At 38.5% G+C, this 18352-nt stretch overlaps 1 protein-coding gene across 1 annotated transcript; it reads right to left on the bottom strand.

Annotated features, from left to right (window-relative positions):
- Positions 1 to 224: 224 nt before the first annotated feature.
- On the bottom strand, positions 225 to 15669 carry LOC131233217 (uncharacterized). The gene is made up of 13 exons (XM_058229859.1): positions 15338 to 15669; positions 15117 to 15231; positions 14965 to 15043; positions 14797 to 14872; positions 14587 to 14670; positions 14395 to 14499; positions 8132 to 8212; positions 7928 to 7992; positions 2197 to 2266; positions 2037 to 2114; positions 1419 to 1516; positions 1193 to 1328; positions 225 to 630 (listed from the first exon to the last, which is right to left on the bottom strand). Exons 1-13 carry the CDS (start codon positions 15389 to 15391, stop codon positions 484 to 486), a joined length of 1188 nt encoding a protein of 395 aa, XP_058085842.1. The 5' UTR covers positions 15392 to 15669; the 3' UTR covers positions 225 to 483.
- Positions 15670 to 18352: the final 2683 nt, after the last annotated feature.

The following is an 18352-nucleotide window of genomic DNA, read 5'->3' as shown; positions in this document are numbered from 1 at the left end:
TGACACATTTGATGATGGATGATTGTACATGCTACATACGTGGCATATTGGCACATGCATGATGCTTTAAGATGGATTTTGGCTCATGTGGCGGATTGGTATAGTTGGGCACTTGAATGGACATTTGCACATGTAGGCTATTGAAAGCGATAAATGGCATATGCCACATGTTGCATACTGGCACACCACGCATTTAACACGTTAAAAAATAGAAAGTGGCCATGTAGCATGTGGCGCATGTAGGATATTTGAATATGAGAGTGGCAAACGTTGCAAATGGCACAAAGGGGTGCATAGCACATTGAGATGTGGGTCACTAAAAGATGGCACAATACAATTACATATTAGTGATGCTTTAAGATGGATGGTGGAAAATACTGCATGGAAAATTGCATTGAGTAGCTCGCATGGGGAACTCCGCTCTGCTTTATTAATCAAGATTGCATCTGCTCAGCATATCCTAAAGTAGAACTCCATTCCACTTTAGACGTTTGGGGGTGGCCATATCTTCCGAAAAAACTCCTCCACACGCATTGTTTGATTCATGTAGCCTTCCAGTCCACCACCCAAAAGCTCTTCAGCAGCAGGACCCATTGCTGATGCAAAGCTCATTTGGTCCCAATTCACCAGCTGTATATATGAAGAGAATATCAGAGCGCTTCATCAATATCATGTGTTAAACACAGCCCTATGATGCAGGAGGATGATTAATATATATGCTTGTAATAGATGGAAGAGATTTTGCAAATTAGACAATGTAGCTTTAGAAATATATTAAAGTGCGTATTTCCTGTGCATTCTTCTCTTGACTTGGGGCAATCCTGAGTTATAAGGGAAATGGCCCCAAACGGCTCAATATGGCCCATGTGTCTCGGTTTCAGTGGTGACCAATACAGTACACCAAAACCACTTTTCAAACCTTGCTAGAAATAGGCAATAGCCCTCTAAGGAAGATCCATAAATTGGATGATTCTTTTAATCATTCAGAAGCAATTATCTTTTTTTTTCCCCTCACTCTTTTGGAAACTCAGGGTCGTCAAAATGAGGAATGCCCTATTTGCCCAAGAAACAAAGAAGAAGAAGATGAAGAAGAAGAAAAGAAAGAAAGAAAAAGGAAGCAAATGGCAAAAAAATGGAAAGAAAAAGGAAAAGAAAAAAGAAATAGAAAAGAAAATTCATGACAGCATTCAACCTCCTCTTTGCTAAAATTGCATGCCCTGGCAGAGCTTGGAGATAGCCTCCTGATAAATGAATACTTCTCATCGGGAGGAGCAATGGATACTTTGAGTGACTGCAATATCTTCAATGGTACAATAATGTAATCAACCCTGAGGAATGATCAAGAAATTGATCATGAGCACAGGACAACCTGGATACTTGTCCTGATCAATAAAATACTAAATAATGGTAAACCTTACCCTAGGAGACTGAATATGTCCTGCTTGTTGCGAACTGCTGCTGCCATCAGCTTGGACTTATGTCCATGTTTGTGAATGTAATTATATGCCTTGGTCACCTGGAAAATCATTACAATGCTCTGTTTGAGGAAAATTTTGGCAAGGCAATAACTAGCCATTCTGAAAATCTGAGGGATTTTTTCTTATATTTTTTTATTGAGTGCCCATCTAGGGGAATAAATTCCAAGAAAAAGAATTCAAAAAATTTATTGGTTCTCTTTAGGATTTTATTTTTTTTTCCTTGAATAATTCACATATTACTCATTAATTGATCAATAATCACTGGATTCTGGGAATTCTTTTTTGGAAAAATAGGATACTTTAGTTTTAAAACTCACAATTGCACAGATTTGATGCTTAACACAAGAACAATTAATTTACTCCTTTCAATTTTCATCCTCTATTACACCTTTTAAGCATGATGCAGATTCTCCTGTGAATATTCACAGCACTTGCAAAAAATTAAAAGCTAGTCACTTTTATTTTGAACAGACTTAAAGGTGCTTTGAAAGAAAAAAAAAAAAAGATAAATAAAGAAGGCACTCAAAAGATTAAAAACATCAACAAGTTAGAGCTAACCAAAGCCAATCCGGGATCTTCTCCACTTCTGAAAGCAGCTTCTACCTCAGGATCTCCGGAATGATTGCGAGCCCAATCCTGTAGAACATCTTACATAATGAACAGGATATCTACAGTGAAGATTTGGAACACATTGCAATTAATAGAAATAAGATGTTACCCTGATCCGACCAACAAAAATCTGAATAACAGAAGCTCCTGCTTGAGCTGCAGCAGCAGCTTGGGAAAAGCTGCATGAGCAAGATTAAATGTTTACCAAGCAATGGCCAATTGCAACAATGCATAAACCGTCACGCAGGATGAGGGAGTAGCAAAAAACAAATGTGATTGCCACCTGCATTGTGTGGGTGCCAGTACAATTGTCAAGTATTGGGCACTGTGCATTAAGACATGACAGCATCAAAAAAGAGAATGACTTGTATATTAGAATTATCAATCAATCTCATCACGTAATCAGGTGCCCTCTTTGCTTCACCAGTCTAATAAGAGCATTTAGTTTCACCTTTCAGAGAAAGTGAGATAGGGATGTTGTCAATCCAAAGTCTCAGCCTCCAAGCATGTTCAGAATCCTCTAGAATGCCTGTTTAGGGAACTTTGTAGATTTGTGGAGAACACCATGCTTAGCCTGAAATTTTTGGAGTGAAGTGTTCAAAACCTTAATTTGTTGATTGTAATCAACCAATGTAATTGACTATTGGATAGCGCTTGATTGTAATCAACCTATGCAATAGTCTATTACATTGCGCCCCTAGGAATTCTATGTTCTCATTGCCGGTCCCCGGCCTAGACAAATGAGGGTTGCATCAAGTTGTGGCAGCCAACAACAAACTTATGCCACAATTTCCAACATGAATCATAAGAATATGCCATTCCAACTCGAGTGCAGTGCAAGCGTGGGCTAGGGCGTCCCTTGGAAGCGGCACGCCGCAACCATAGATATGAATATCGGTATCGTATTGGCTGATACGGCCTTATCATATCCATATCGGCACGAGACATTACACAATACGGGGTTGTATCAGCCCAATGCAAACAAACAAAAAAAAAAAGTGACCCGTATCGGCCGATACAGGGCATATCGGCACTGATACAAGCCAATACGCCCATAAAAGCCCAATTTTAAATTATTTTTTTAAAATTTTCATTGTCTCCTCTTCTTCTTCTTTTTCATTTAAACCATGGAAGAAGCTTAAAAACTCATTTTAAGCTAGATCTAGACCTATTTTGGGATCAAAACAAGTGATTTGAATGGGATTCGACAAATCAAAGTGAAGTGGACCATTATGGGAAAAATCTGAATGAAGAGTAAACCTTCACTTTCTTTTTTATATTTTCATCTTCTTCTTGGTGTATTTCAATGTAATGGGCCCTAGTTCACCAAATCATGCTTGATTTGTGTTTAATTAGGGCCCATTTAGCTGACATTCAACAAGTCAAACTGCCAGACAATATTCTTATCAAAGAATGGTCCAATACACCATTGAATACACATGGTCAGAACACACCCCCCCCCCCCCCCCCAAAAAAAAGAAGAAGAAGAAGAAGATAGATTCTTGGATATCTCTATTTTTCCTTTTTCTTTTTTTCTTTTTTGACGCAAGGATGAACGTGATGAGGTCAATCACCGTCTTCCTCAAGGGGATAAGTACTCCGAATCCACGGAGCCTCTCTGGACTCCTCACAAAGACTTCTTGAATCCACGAGGAAAAAGCAAGGAAAATAGAAAATAATTCCTATAAAATTCGTCACTTGATTGATGAATGAAAATAAACAAGTTCAAAACCCTTTAAATAGGGATAGTAAGCCATGGGAGAAGTTTCGGAATCAAACTATAACTAAAACTCCTAGAATTCGTGACTTACTATAAATAGTAAACTTACTATTTATAGACGGTTGTGATGTCTACTTGTGCGCATGGTTTTTGGCCAAAAATAGTAAGTATCCTATTTGGCCGAACCAATATGTTCTCCTAATTATTCTAAACACTTTTCATGTTGGGCACAACTTCTAAAGTGCAACGGATGAAGAGTTATACTCACACTAAAACTTACTATAAATGGTAAAAATGAAAAAAAAAAAAATGGGAATTCGACCGTCGATCTAATGGTATTTCGCAAATTCGGCGTACGCAACCCAGCGTAGCAAGTTGGGTGGCTAAAGTGGCTTGTCCTACCCCAAAATCGAATAACTCATTCCAGATTGTGAGATATGCCCGATTTAAGGTCCTAACAGTCCGGATCACTTCCGCTTGCGATCGGGCCTCTTCTGATACATCTTGGCCATGAAACTATCAGTGACCCGCTCGACATCTTTTTCTTTTTCTTTTTTGCTTTAAAAAAATTGACTGATACGGGCCGATACAGTCACGGTACTGTTACGCGACGTCGTATCGCATCATTTTTCTGCAAGCTCAATACGCCGACCAATACTGACATTCAGAACCATGGCCGCAACAACAACAAATTGTTGTGAGAATCAGGCAAGGGTTCCTGTGCCATTGTGGACGACAGTAAGCAAAGAAGCTAGTCTAAGAGAATAGGATTTGTATCGCCACTAGAATATAGGAACATTGACAGGTGAGAGTGTGGAGTTCGTAAGACAAGGAAACAAAGGAGAGTTAAACATAGCTTGCGTTCAGGAAATCAGGTGGAAAAGGGGGAACTAGGGAAATTGACGGAAATAAGCTTTGGAATATAGGAAAGGACAATAACAGAAACGAGAAAGGGATAGTGGTGGATAAAGATTTCAAGGATAAAGTTGGTGGATAAAGATTTCAAGGATAAAGTTGTAGATGTTGATAGAGTTAGTAATAGGATTTTATTAATAAAACATGTGTTACGAGAGGAGATAATCAATATTATTAGTGCATATGCATCATAAATGTGGTTAGATGATAGAATTAAAAGACAATTTTAGGAGGATATAAATGGACTAATGCAAGAAATACAACAAGAAGAGAGAATATTTGTAGGAGGAGATTTGAATGATCATGTAGGAAAAGAAAGCAGAGGATATGATTTTAAGAGAAGAAATGAGATGGAGGAAACTATCCTTGATTTCGTTATGGCATACAATCTAGCTGTACCAAACACATACTTTAAAAAGAAATTCACATTTAATAACTTTCAGAAGTGGATTGTATACAAGCCAAATAGATTCTTTCTACTTAGGAAGACATAACAATATGTGCGGACTGCAAGGTGATACCTAAAGAAAGTTTGACCACATAACACAGGTTAACAATCATGTATGTTTACATTAAGTGATGGGAGAAAGGGGATAAAATTAACAAGTGACCAAAAAACTAGGCGATGGAATTTAAAAAGAGAGAAAATTATGTTATTTAGAATTTAGTTGATGGAGGAATGAAAGTGAAATGTCGAGGAAGAAGTAAACATTATGTGGAATGAGATGGTTGAGTCCATTAGGGAAGTGGCAAATGATGTTTTAGGAGTATCTAGAGAGGGAAGCCAATCATGTAAGGAAAGTTGGTGGTGGAATGATGATGTACAAAAAATCTATAAACAAGAAATGTTCATGTTTGAAAGCCTGGCAATGAAAATCTTAAATAACATAGAAATGCCAAAAAGATTACTAAGAAAGCAGCAAGTGAGACTAAACTTAAGGCTTATGATGATTTTTACAATAGATTGAGGACAAGATAATATAAGAAAGATGTCTTCAAACATGCAAAAATGAGAGAAAGGAAGAGTAAGGACCAAGATCATGTTAGATGCATTACGGGCAATGACAAAAGGGTATTGGTCAAGGACGGTGAGATCAATAAAAGGTGAGGAAGTTATTTTCAGAACTTGTTGAATGGTGATCACATTAAAAGCATGAGGATAGAAGGAACCATAATTTCAAATGATGTCAAAATCCATAGATATTTTTGTAGGATTAGGATATCAGCGAAATAAGCTACCCAAAGAGGTTTGGGCAAGAGGCCATCACCGTGGGTTTGCTCCCTATAGGTGTGGGTTCGACTCCCCTCCTTGGCATTACCCGATACACGTGGTTGTAGGTGATTGCGTGTATCTACGGGGAATAGTCCCACCTCAAAAGGGACGGGGACACCCAAAAAATAAAATAAAAAAAAATCAGCGAAATAAGCTTTGAGAAAGATGAAAACAGGAAAAGCCCTTTGACTACACAGTATACCAATAGAGGTTTGTAGGTGTATGAGAGATATTGGGTTATTTTGGTTGACAAAGTTGTTCAACAAAATTGTAAGATTGAAGAAAGCATCAAATGAATAGAGGAAAAGTAGCACAGTACCTATTCGTACGAATAAAGTAGAGATACAAAGCTGCACAAACTACCGTGAGATTGAACTTATGAGCCATACTATAAATCTTTGGTAAAGAGTAATTAAGCAAAGACAAAAGCATGAGACAAATATATTTGAAATTTAGTTTGGCTTCATGCAAGGCTACCGTAACGGTTGTTGCGAGACAGTAACGGTGGTCAGCATTACATGTTACGAGGAAAAAAAAACCATTACAGCCCCCATAACGGTCATAACAGTCCATTAAAGGGCCAATAAGTTTTTTTCCCAGTTTTTCTTTTAGAGAGAGAGAGAGAGAGAGAGAGAGAGAGGAAAATAAAAAGAGTTGAAAAAAAATGAAAACGAAAAAGAGACCACAACAGCCGCTGCAACCCGTATTGTAACAGAAATGGCGGTGACCGTTACAACCACCATTACCATTACGGAATGCCATGCAAAGATGTTGATCACTGAAACTATTTTTCTACTTAGACAATTGATGGAGAAATATAGGGAGAGGAGGAAGGATCTCCATATAGTTTTTATTGACTGAGAGAAAACTTATAATAGGTTCCTAGAGAGTTAATGTGGTGAGTGCAAAGAAGGAAAGGAGTTTCAAGAGGATATATTGATATGATTAAGGATATGTATGAGGGAAAAGTAACAAATGTGAAGACCACTAGTGAAGAGACAAGTGAGGTCCCAATTACTATAAGCTTGCAGGGTTGCACCAGGGGTCGGCAATGAGCTCGTACCTTTTCACATTGGTTATGGACAGGTTTACGATGCATTTTCAGGAAGAGATTTTAAGGTGTGTTGTTTGCAGATCACATAGTTTTGATTGACACAACAAGGGAGGACATAAATGCAAAGCTAGATTTATGAAGTGGTACTTTAGAATCTAAAATATTTAAAATTAGTCGAACTAAAACTAGAGTATATGGAGTGTAATTTTAGTAACAATAGGAGTGGGAACGGGGAATTAGTAAAGATTGTTGACCAAGAAGTTTTCCAAAATGACCACTTTCGATATCTTGGGTCAATAATTCGTGAGAATAGATCATTCAAATAATAATAACAATTCATGAGAGTGGAAAGATTGAGAGGGTGTTGGCTATAGAATTCAAGCAGGATAGGAGAAATGGAGGAGTGCCTCTGGAGTTTTATGTGATTGTTGTGTACCAATCAAACTGAAAGGGAAATTTTATAGGATGGTTATAAGACTAGCCATGCTTTATGAGATAGAATGACAGTTAGGGAATGATATGTTTATAAGATGAGTGTAAATGAATGCATTTAAGGGAATTTAGGAGTAGCACCAACAGGTAATAAGATGGGGGAAAGTAGTCTTAGATGGTTTGGCTGTGTGGACATGGGTGGAGGTGGTAAGAAAAGACTTGATGACTATGGTATCTAACTAAAGTTATGGACCTTGATAGAGTCAAATGGTTGATAGAGTCAAATGGCAGAAAAAGATTCATGTAACCGACTCCAGTTAAAATTTTGGGGATCTCTCTCTCTCTCTCTCTCTCTCTCTCTCTCTCTCTCAAGAAGAAGAAGAAGAAGCTAAATGCTTCTTTTGATGTAAAAAGGAGATTAAATTTTATAAAATCGTCACAGGTACCTATAAACAAATGTCAAGTGTGTCTGTATGCCCTCAGATTCCAGCAATCTTGAGGCCTCAATCCCCTGAGTGGAAGAACAAGAATTAATGAAACGAAAAGGGTTAAGAAGTAAAGATGTCGACCTGCATGCATCGCCTCTTGAAATTTTTGGATATAAGAAAAATTAGGACGATTTAGACATTTCCCTTGTTTTGATACATTACCTGCCAGGTTGAAGGAATTTTGAACAATAGACGCTCTGGAGGGACCTCTACTTCATTATATAGTTTCAGCAGTTCATGCACCTACAAAATTAAGGGTAAGATACGTGTATCAAAGGACTTATCTGGAAAATGAAACCATTGGATCCACATAAAATTTGAGCAGGTGTGTTAAGCTTTTCATACCAATAGAGGGTCATTTTTCCTTCTATTTTCTAGTAAATTAAATTATCTCAAGAAGGAAAGAAGGCCAAGAACAGGACATCATTGACAGATAATATAATAATAAAAGGACAAGTCAGATAATACAATAATAAAAGGACAAGTAACACCATCCCCAGCTAAAGAATTAGCCTAAAAATTCGCCTCTCTAAACATATGAATAAACGCAATATGTATCAAGCTAAAAATTTCTCTTATCAGTTATCACCTCTATCCAATTCCACTGCTCCAAAGAAGATGTTCCATAGTGTATGAACTGTTCAACATCTGAGCAGGCAAGCAGGTCACAACATTCCATGTCTAACCAATACCTATACCAATTACCACAGCCTTCCCAAAATCACTCAAGATAGTACATCTATGTATATGCAAATTGCTCTTTATCCTTGAAGATGTAGATAAACACACGCACCCATTCTTTCTTCTTCTTCTTTTTTTTTACACCCACACACACTCACGCCTTAGTGGGATTTCACCACCTATGGATACTCAAACCCTTGACCGGTGTTGAAACTCCTGAGAACCCTTCACGCACCCATTCTTTCAATGAAAGTTCTCCCAAAAGATCATTTAGCTTTTTAAAAAAAGGTTTTGCTGCCCACTGAGCAGTGCACAAAATACACATCCATGGGCAAGAATGCACCTAATAGAGTTTCCTAAAGCGGATAAGCCATACCAATGGGCATGTTTCAATATGAATGTGCACATGTAAGTGAAGTACACAGATAACATATCTGAGATTCATGGGCATCAATTTTATCGTCAGTTTTTTCCCCCTTTTTTTGGGTGATTTATATGTAGCATTTCTGGATGTTAGTGGAATAGATATGAGATGGTTGTGATTTTTTTTAAAAATTGCATACTCGATATCTATTAACCATGGAATTTCATGACTGTATGAGTAGATTATTTTCATAAATTTTGGGCTCAAATGACAGAAGAATTTCAGTGTGCAGGACCTCAAGAATTTGATTCGAGCACTGATTTTGTAAAGGCCAACTCATAAAAGCATCATCACTAAATACAGTCAATCAGATCTGATTTGGTTCCACTTTGGGTTATTTATTTTTTCTTTTCTTTTCTACCATTCCAATTTCACATACATTTTTTTCCTTTCTGACTGATAACACAGAACTTAGCCAACCCCAACTAGTTGGGACAAGGCTTAGATGATGATGATGAAGACTGATAACACAGAACTCATGCACGTTACTGACATTCGTTCCTAATTTCTTCAGTTTTTCTTGCTTTATTTGCCATCCCTTACTATTTTAAGGGATCATGACAATGGCAGATTATTTTTTTTAAGGGTAATATGTATGGTAACATCACAAAGTAGAGTGCAGGGTGCCTAGTAATTGTGTCAGTTGTTGGGAAACACCAGTTCATGCCTTGATGCGAGTAAACAGGTTTGCAGGCCCCACAAACACATCTACACAGCACCACATCAACCTGGCATGAACGAGGTAGTCTCCACCATGAAGATGACCATATGCAAAAGCCAAACAGGTCTAGTCATCAGAAGGGACACCCTTGTACGAAAAGAATGGACAGTTTAAAAGGAGTTTGAGTGGTCCAAATTCAGCAGACACATGTAGCCTGCTTGATTTTTGTCTACGGTCATCTTCACAGTTGAAGCCACCTTTTGCAACATTCAGAAGCCCTATACAATCATGAGCTGTGCTAAATGTAATGGTGTGCTTGCAGGACAAGTGAACCCCCATAAGTGAACATCTTGTAAGGTGTCGTTTGGTAAACTGAAAATAAAGTTTGATAATTAATTGAAGTGTGGAAAACTTAAAAGTGCTGAATTTTAGTACTCATGAGTATAGAAAAATCTGTTTGGTAATTTGTCTGAAAGAAGTCCTGATACTTGAAAATAATCACTTTTTACACAAAAATTTGTTTGGTAAACACAAGTTACAAATGTCTGAAAATTGGCAATGTCAAATTTACCCACACTGTCCCAATTTCTAACTTTGTAGAGTACGAGACAAAACTTATCATTGCCATGCCTCCATATTTAGTTCACCAAGGCCAATCCAATAAAACTTTAATGCATTTCCCACCAAATAAAGCCAAGTACATGAATAGTCTGGATCTTTCATGTTTGCCACGTGCAGTGCCATGAATTGATTGTGTAATGAGGCAAGTAGGTGATCATATAGGTGTGGCCTTTAGATTTGTGATCAAAGTGCATTGGTGAGATGAGCCACATCATGGACCGTGCAATATATTCTTCTTAATAGAATCATCATAACCTTCGATTGGTGTCATTAGTGGACAAGCACACCTGGTGGGTGATATGAAGCTTTGGTCGGTGCTCTGTGAACCCCATCATGTTATTTGTGTTTTATCCAAGTTGTCCATCCATTCGCCGGATCATTTTCATGCATGATCCAAAATATGAGTTACATCCAAATCTCAGGTGGACCACACCACAAGAAACAATGGTGATTGAACACCCATCATTAAAAACTTCTTAGGGCCCACTATAATGTTTATTTTCCATCCAACCTATTGAATAGGTCACACAGACCTTGAGGAAGAGAAAACACAAATACCAGCTTGATTCAAAACTTTGGTGCCCCCAAGAAGTTTTTAGTGATGGGTGTTCAATCACCACTGTTTCCAATAGTGTGGTCCATTTGAGATTTGAATCTGCCTCATTTCTAGGCTCATGCCCTAAAATGATCTGGAAAAATGGATGGACGGTGTAGATCAAACACATACATCATGGTGGACTAATAGAGCTTTTCCACCACCGGCTGGAGGGGTCATTGAGGAATCTAAGTCCCTGGTTTTGGTGGAGTAGGGGTAACACCTTAGTGGGTGCTACCCTAACAGTGGGGCCCACCTTGATGTATTTTTTGAATATCCATGTTGTACGTCAGTTTTCCCATCTCATTTTAGGGCATGATCCAAAAAATGAAGCAAATCCAAATCTTAAGTGGAGCATACCACAGAAAACAATGGTCATTGAATATCCACCATTTGACACTTCATAAGGCCCACCTTAATGTTTACTTGTTGATAAGGTCACACAAACCTGGATGAAGGGAAAACACAAATATTAGCTTGATCTAAGACTTTTGTGGCCCTCAAGAAGTTTTTAATAGTGACATTCAATCCCCACTGCATGGTCCAATGGAGATTTGGATCTGCTTCATTTTTGGGACCATACCCTAAAATGAGCTAGAAAAACTAATGGATGGCATGGATATACAACACATACATCAAGTTGAGCCCCAGGGTAACACCCACTAACGTGTTATCCAAGCAACACCTAATCCGCTCCCTTTCAAAGGTTTTGGACTCTAATTCAGTAGTGACCCGTCCAACACCAAGCTCAGTACAGGTCAATACTAGAAAAGCTTTGTGGGCCCCACCATGATCTATATGTTTTATCCACACCATCTGTTCATTTTGCGAGCACATTTTAGGATATGAACCCAAAAATGAGGCAAATCCAATATCTAGTGGACCACACCATAGGAAGCAATGGGAATAGTGACGCCCATCGTTGAAAGCTTCCTAAGGTCCACAGAGATGTTTATTTGTCATCCAACTTATTCATAAAGTAATATAAAAATAAAAAATATAAACAAAAATCATCTTGATTCAAAACTTATGTGGCCAACAAGAAGTTTTTAACAGTAGGCATTCAATTCCCATTGTTTCCCATCGTGTGGTAGCTTTGGATGTACCTCATTTTTGGATTGATGCATTAAAATAAGTTAGAAAAATGGATGGATGGTGTAAATGAAATACAAACATCATGGTGGGTCCCACAGAGCTTCAACCAATACCAAGCTTGGTACTAGAGGGGTCACTACAAAATCCGAATCCCTTTCAAAGTGGATGCCCAAGTATAGATCACAGCATCTAGGTATCGTGTTGACGTGGCAAAGTTTTGTGTGCCCCACCATGGTGTATGTGTTATATCCACACCATCCATCCATTTGGTCAGATCATTTTAGGGCATGAGCCCAAAAATGAGGCAAATCCAAAGCTCAAGCGGACCACACCATAGAAAACAGTGGGGATTGAACGCCTACCATTGAAAATTTCTTGGGGGCCACTGAGGTTTTAGATCAAGCTGATATTTGTGTTTTCCCTTCATCCAGGTCTATGTGACCTTATGAATAGGTTGGATGGCAAATAAAAATATGGTGGCCCCTAAGAAGGTTTCAACGGTGGACGTCACTGTCCCATTGCATTTTGTGGTGTGGTCCACCTGACATTTGAATCTACCTCATTTTTGGGCTCATGCCCTAAAATGATATGGAAAAATAGATGGACGGTGTGGATATAATACATACATTATGATGGGGCCTACAAAACTTTGCCAAGTGTTCGTCAATCCAAATCCATTTCAAAGCTTCACGGTAGTCCCTTACAAAAGGATAAAGTTGTAATTTACAAAGAAAAAAATTTAAGGATATTTTGGTCAAAAGTGATCAATGATTTTAAACAAAATCACTTATAGCATTCCGTGTTAAGGCTTAAGTTAAGTGAGGAAAGCTATTAAAAAAAAAAAACAATTTTTCTATTGAAAATCCAAATTAAGTAGTTCTTGGATTTGCCAAATGGTCTAAACGAGGAAAAATCACTGAAAATAGCCTATTTCAGTGATAAGTGCTGAAAATAAGTTTTACTAAGGATATTTTGGTAAAAAATGACCAATGATTTTAAACAAAATCACTTGTACCATTCTGTGTTAAGTCTTAAGTCAAGCGAGGAAAGCTTTTTAAAAAACAATTTTTCTAGTGAAAATCCAAATTAAGTACTTCTTGGATTTGCCAAACGGTCTAAACGAGGAAAAATCACTGAAAATAGCCTATTTCAGTGATAAGTGCTGAAAATAAGTTTTACCAAACAGGCCCTAAGTTCCACGTAGTTTAACACCAAATAACTAAAAACTTTTACTTGCCAAATGTTATCAATGCATTTCTTCCCTCCATGTTTTATCTTTACTTCTTATATATGAGCCATAATTCTTTGATGTGTCCCAACTTTGATAAACTAGATTAGAAGTTTCTATGTATCTAATCGTTCACTGCAAACTAATGGATTAAAGGAGATCATTGTTGATATAAGGGATGCAACCATTGGATGGTCATGATCAGTCCAGAACTTTAATTCCCAAACGCTGGATACAAATAAGTGCATCAATTAAAAAATTAACAGCTAGGATTGTGAACATGTATCTAACTGTAAAAGCTGAATAACCTCACACTTCTTTTTGTTGATAACAAAAACTTTGGTAACAACCCATAGAGCTAAAGAGAACAAAGAACCATTAAGATAATGGATAAGAGAGAACAAGTAGGATACCTTCAAAGCATCCATCCATCATTAGTGCAAGAAAGGGTAGGAGAAATCACTCCTCAGGTGGTTAAGATTCACTCCTAAGCAAAAGACCCAATCCACCCCCTTTTCTTTTTTCTTTACATAACCAATCTAGCTTTAATCCCTACCCAAGACACTTGTTGTGAAATTAAACTACTAACAAACCTGATAAGGACACATAAAACTCCTAACAATAAAAAGCACTTACTAACAACGATAGATGTAGATCCAAATGAACACCAACCAAGTACACTTGTTTTGAACTTTTTGCCATTCCCACGCAATCATATGGGTCGCACACAACCAATCCTTCAGAAACCCCATTTTCAAACTGTTGGAAATCACTCAATTCTTCTCTTCCTCCCTTTCTTCCTTTTCCTTATATCATGTGTCAGCGGCTAAGCTCCCACTGTTAACTTTCACAAGTCATGGATTCAGAAAATAGAAACATGCATATATAAAATTGTGAAGTGAACCCCAGTCATTTTCTAAAAGAGGAATCACCACCCCAATTGTATATAGACAGAAAAGCCGAAAACAAGATTGATAGAGCTTCCAATATCAACCACCCAAAGTTTATATACATCCCATGCAACTAAGCATTACATAAGTTCATCATACAACAGACAAGAGTGGCACATTTGGTGACATCTACAATTCTAATCATATGGAAAATCTACTTGCAACAATACCTTCCAAATGATGCCATGCGTATCATAAGCCAAACGAGCATCCACTTCAGTCGACACTCGCCCAGGAACCAATTTTGCAAGGTCAGCTCCAACATTAACCAAAGCCTAAGCCAACCCACAACCACTTGTTGACATTACCAACACATAAAGCCAATTCCAATTACAAATCAAATCCAATTCACAGAAGCAAACCTTGTTGAAGAAACAGGACAGCCGGAGGTTAGAATCTGCTTGTGCATAACATTCTCCATCAGCAAGCGCAGTTTCGATAGCACTCTACACACAGATCCTACTATTTCAGTCATTCCCATAGACAAACACATGCACTGAAAGAAGAAACTAGTCCAACTTTCTTTTTTATCACTAATAATTCGCAACAGCGACCATTAATTACATATTCACCATAAATTTCGTATCTGGAAGGCTGCAGATGCCTAGAAGGAGAGAAGAACTAACGGTAGCAGCCGTCGGTGGAAACCTACATTACATGTAATCCTTACAGATGTGGATCAAGAAAGAGAGGAGATTGACAAGGACGAATATTGTTCCAAAAAAAAAAAAACTACTCACCTTTCAAAATCGTCGAAAATGACAGTATCAGGAACGATCTCACTGAAGCTCGAGACGGCAGTGAGCTCAGTGCTTAAACCTGAAAATTCAGATGAAAATCAGAACAGATTCAAAGAGATCGGATATTTTGAGTGGATCAGAAGCTGAAATACCAGTCTCCAGGGAAGATCCGTTGCCGGACAAAGCATGGATTTTGGGAAATGTTGTTTGGAATTTGAAGAGAGATTGCTGTGATGATTGGAAGGGAAGTTTGCATATTCTTCTGTCCTGTTGCAAGTAGAGAAAGGTAAACGATGTTTCTTTTTTTCTTCTTTTTGGAGGAGAGAAATGGAATTCATAAGAATGTGAAGGAGAAATGGGAGGGAAGGAGAACCTGATTGAAAGGGGAAAAGAGAGCGGACGAAGAAGAGTGCGTCGCGACGGACATTGCCGTATCGGAGAAAAAGCTTGAAAAGGGGATTTTTGCAGGAGAGAGCGATCTTTTGTAACGTAGGTGAGACCTGAGAGTGGAGAAACAGAACAGAGTTGTTCCGTTGCAGATAGAGCAATGGCTAATTGCCCTTGTAGTTGATGCAATTATCGGAGAAGCGATAAGAGAGGTCAGTTGATGGCATTTATGAAATTATGATAAAGAGAAGGGTGCTTTCATCGCCTTCTTTGAGTTTCGAATCTTTCGATAGCAACGAGGTAAACTCGATGGCTACTCACTCGAGGAGACTTGGACGTCGACGGTGGGTCCAGAGTCCAGACTCTCTGGAGAGATACTCCGGCAGGTATGGTTGATACGCAGGCACTAATAAAAGGAAACGGATTGGCTACTCCCCTGCCATCAGCCAACGGCTGATGGTCCGTGCTCGGTGGACCCCTCCATGATGTATGTGTTTCATCCATGCCGTCCATCTATTTTTCTAGATCATTTTATAGTAGGAGATTAAAAATAAGGTATTTCTCAATCTCAAACGAACCACATTACAGGAAACAATGCTGAATGAACGGTGACCATTAAAAACTTTTTGGGGCCATAAAAGTTTTGGATCAAGCTGATATTCGTTTTTTCCCTTCATCTGGGTCTGTATGACCTAATCAACAGATTGGATGTCAAATAAACAGTAAATTGGGCCTTAGGTGGATTTTAATGGTGGATATCCAGTCACTATTGTTTTCCTATGGTGTGGTCCACCTAAGATTTATATCCCTCTCATTTTTGGGAGAAAGCCCTAAAATGATCTGTAAAAATGGATGAATGGAATGGATGAAACACAAACGTCATGGTCGGGCCCACGGAGCACAGACCACCAGCCATTGGCTGGTGGCAAGGGAGTAGCCAATCCGTTTCCGAGGAAATGTACACGTGGCATGCAATTAACTCAAATTACACTGTCCAAATCATGGGACCTAATTTGGATGGCTCTCGAATGAAAATTACACTGCACTTAATCTTCTAAGTGGCCGACGGATGGATATTTAACGGACGGCCTAAATGGAGAATAGTCAACCAACCAGATTCAACAAAAAAGAATTCACATTGATCAGAGGTTAGGATTGTTCAAACGATCTGATTTTTGGATGATGGCCTGTGTGGAGAGTGTCTTGCAATTTCTACTGTTTGATTTGAGATCATGCATGCACAAGTACAACTTAAGAGTGCCTGCGTATCAACCATCACACCCAGCCGTGCATCAAATTACTCCCCGGTCGTCCATCCTGTACATTCCATGGCCTGAAAATCAGTCCCAATCAAGTGGGCCAGACGTGCACTAAAATTTTGAGGCGGATTGGCTAGTGGTCGGTGCTCTGTAGGCTCCACCATGATGTATATGTTTCATCCATGCCATCCATCCATTTTTCCAGATTATTTTAAAATATGAGCCAAAAAACGAGGTAGATCCAAATCTCAAGTGCCATACATCACAGTGTTGATTGAACATCTACCATTAAAAACTTCTTAGGGGACACAGAAGTTTTGGATCAAGCTGATATTTGTTTTTTCCCTTCATCCAGGTCTGTATCACCTAACCAACAGGTTGGATGTCAAATAAACATTACAGTGGGCCCTAGGAGGTTTTTAATGGTGGACATTCAATTATTGTTTTCCTGTGGTGTGGTCCACCTGAGATTTATATCTGCCTCATTTTTGGGCTCGTACCATAAAATGACATGGAAAAACGGATGGCGTGGATAAAACACATACATCATGGTGAGGCCCAAAGTGCACCAACCACTAGCCAGGTGGCTGGTGGCAGCGTCACTAGCCAAACCACCTCCAGATCGGATGTTGATGGGATGCATGACCCACTTAATGGATAGCTTGATTCTTTAAGACCTATACGATGGGCCCCACATTTTGTCAAGAACGAAGAACGGATCATAGGGCTCTTTATATCAAAAACGAAAAATAAAAAATAAAAAACTTGTGAGTGAAGCTATTGGGATGTGAACATGTCCAAGTTATCTATCAGTTGCTACAGGCAACCATTTGTGTACGATATCCACGCCGACCAGCTGATAGGTCCAACTTCAGATGCGTCAAAGCCCAAAAATCAAATCACAGGCACCAGAAAATCCTAACCATTCCCTTGCAAGACTCTTTAAGAAAGGTAAAAAGATAGAGAAGTCAAGTGCTTCAGACCTTAAACATTCAACAAATGGCTTGGAAAGCTATAACAGAATCCAAATTTCATAAGCATGGCATCCTCAGAGATTGATTAGTGCCTTAAGAAACAAGCAGATTCTGAAAACGCTTTGTTTGGAAATTCCATTCAATCAAATCCAACTTGAAATGCCCCCAAATCACAACAATTAGGGCCTGTTTGGGAGCGTGGATTTGGAACCCTCTGGATTTGAAATCCTCCTGTGTTTGGCACCCTGATTGGGAATCAACTTTAATCCATAAGTAGTTATGCACAGTATATTTACAAGGGTTTGAATTTATTTATTAAATCAACTTTAATATCTCTAATTAGTGAACATATGCAATGTAATAAGCTGCTGAAATATATACTTTACCTGAAAATGATGAAATTCCAAGTCTTGGATGGGCCACAGGCACAAGATCATGTCCGGGTGACTAGCCAACGATTTTTATTTACATGGACCATGTTTGGACGGCGCTGATCATCATATTAAAGTAATTATATTGATGCAATTGATAATCTAATTGTTCTGGGATATCATTAGTGGGCCATAGATTAATAGTTCAATTACACACATGTTACACATGCAACTCCCAGAAGGATTTTAGATGTATTTCAAGTTTTCACCGTGTATTTCAAACTCCCTCTTTGAGGGGATTTGAAACCCCCAATTACTTTATGGTGCCAAACAACCAGGGGATTTGAAATCCCCTCAAATCATCCCAAATCCATGGTGCGAAACGACCCCTTGGGGG

The sequence above is a fragment of the Magnolia sinica genome, chromosome 18 (genome assembly GCF_029962835.1).
Source record: "Magnolia sinica isolate HGM2019 chromosome 18, MsV1, whole genome shotgun sequence".
Classification (NCBI taxonomy): Eukaryota; Viridiplantae; Streptophyta; class Magnoliopsida; order Magnoliales; family Magnoliaceae; genus Magnolia; species Magnolia sinica.
This window is presented reverse-complemented; position numbering and strand designations above follow the sequence as displayed.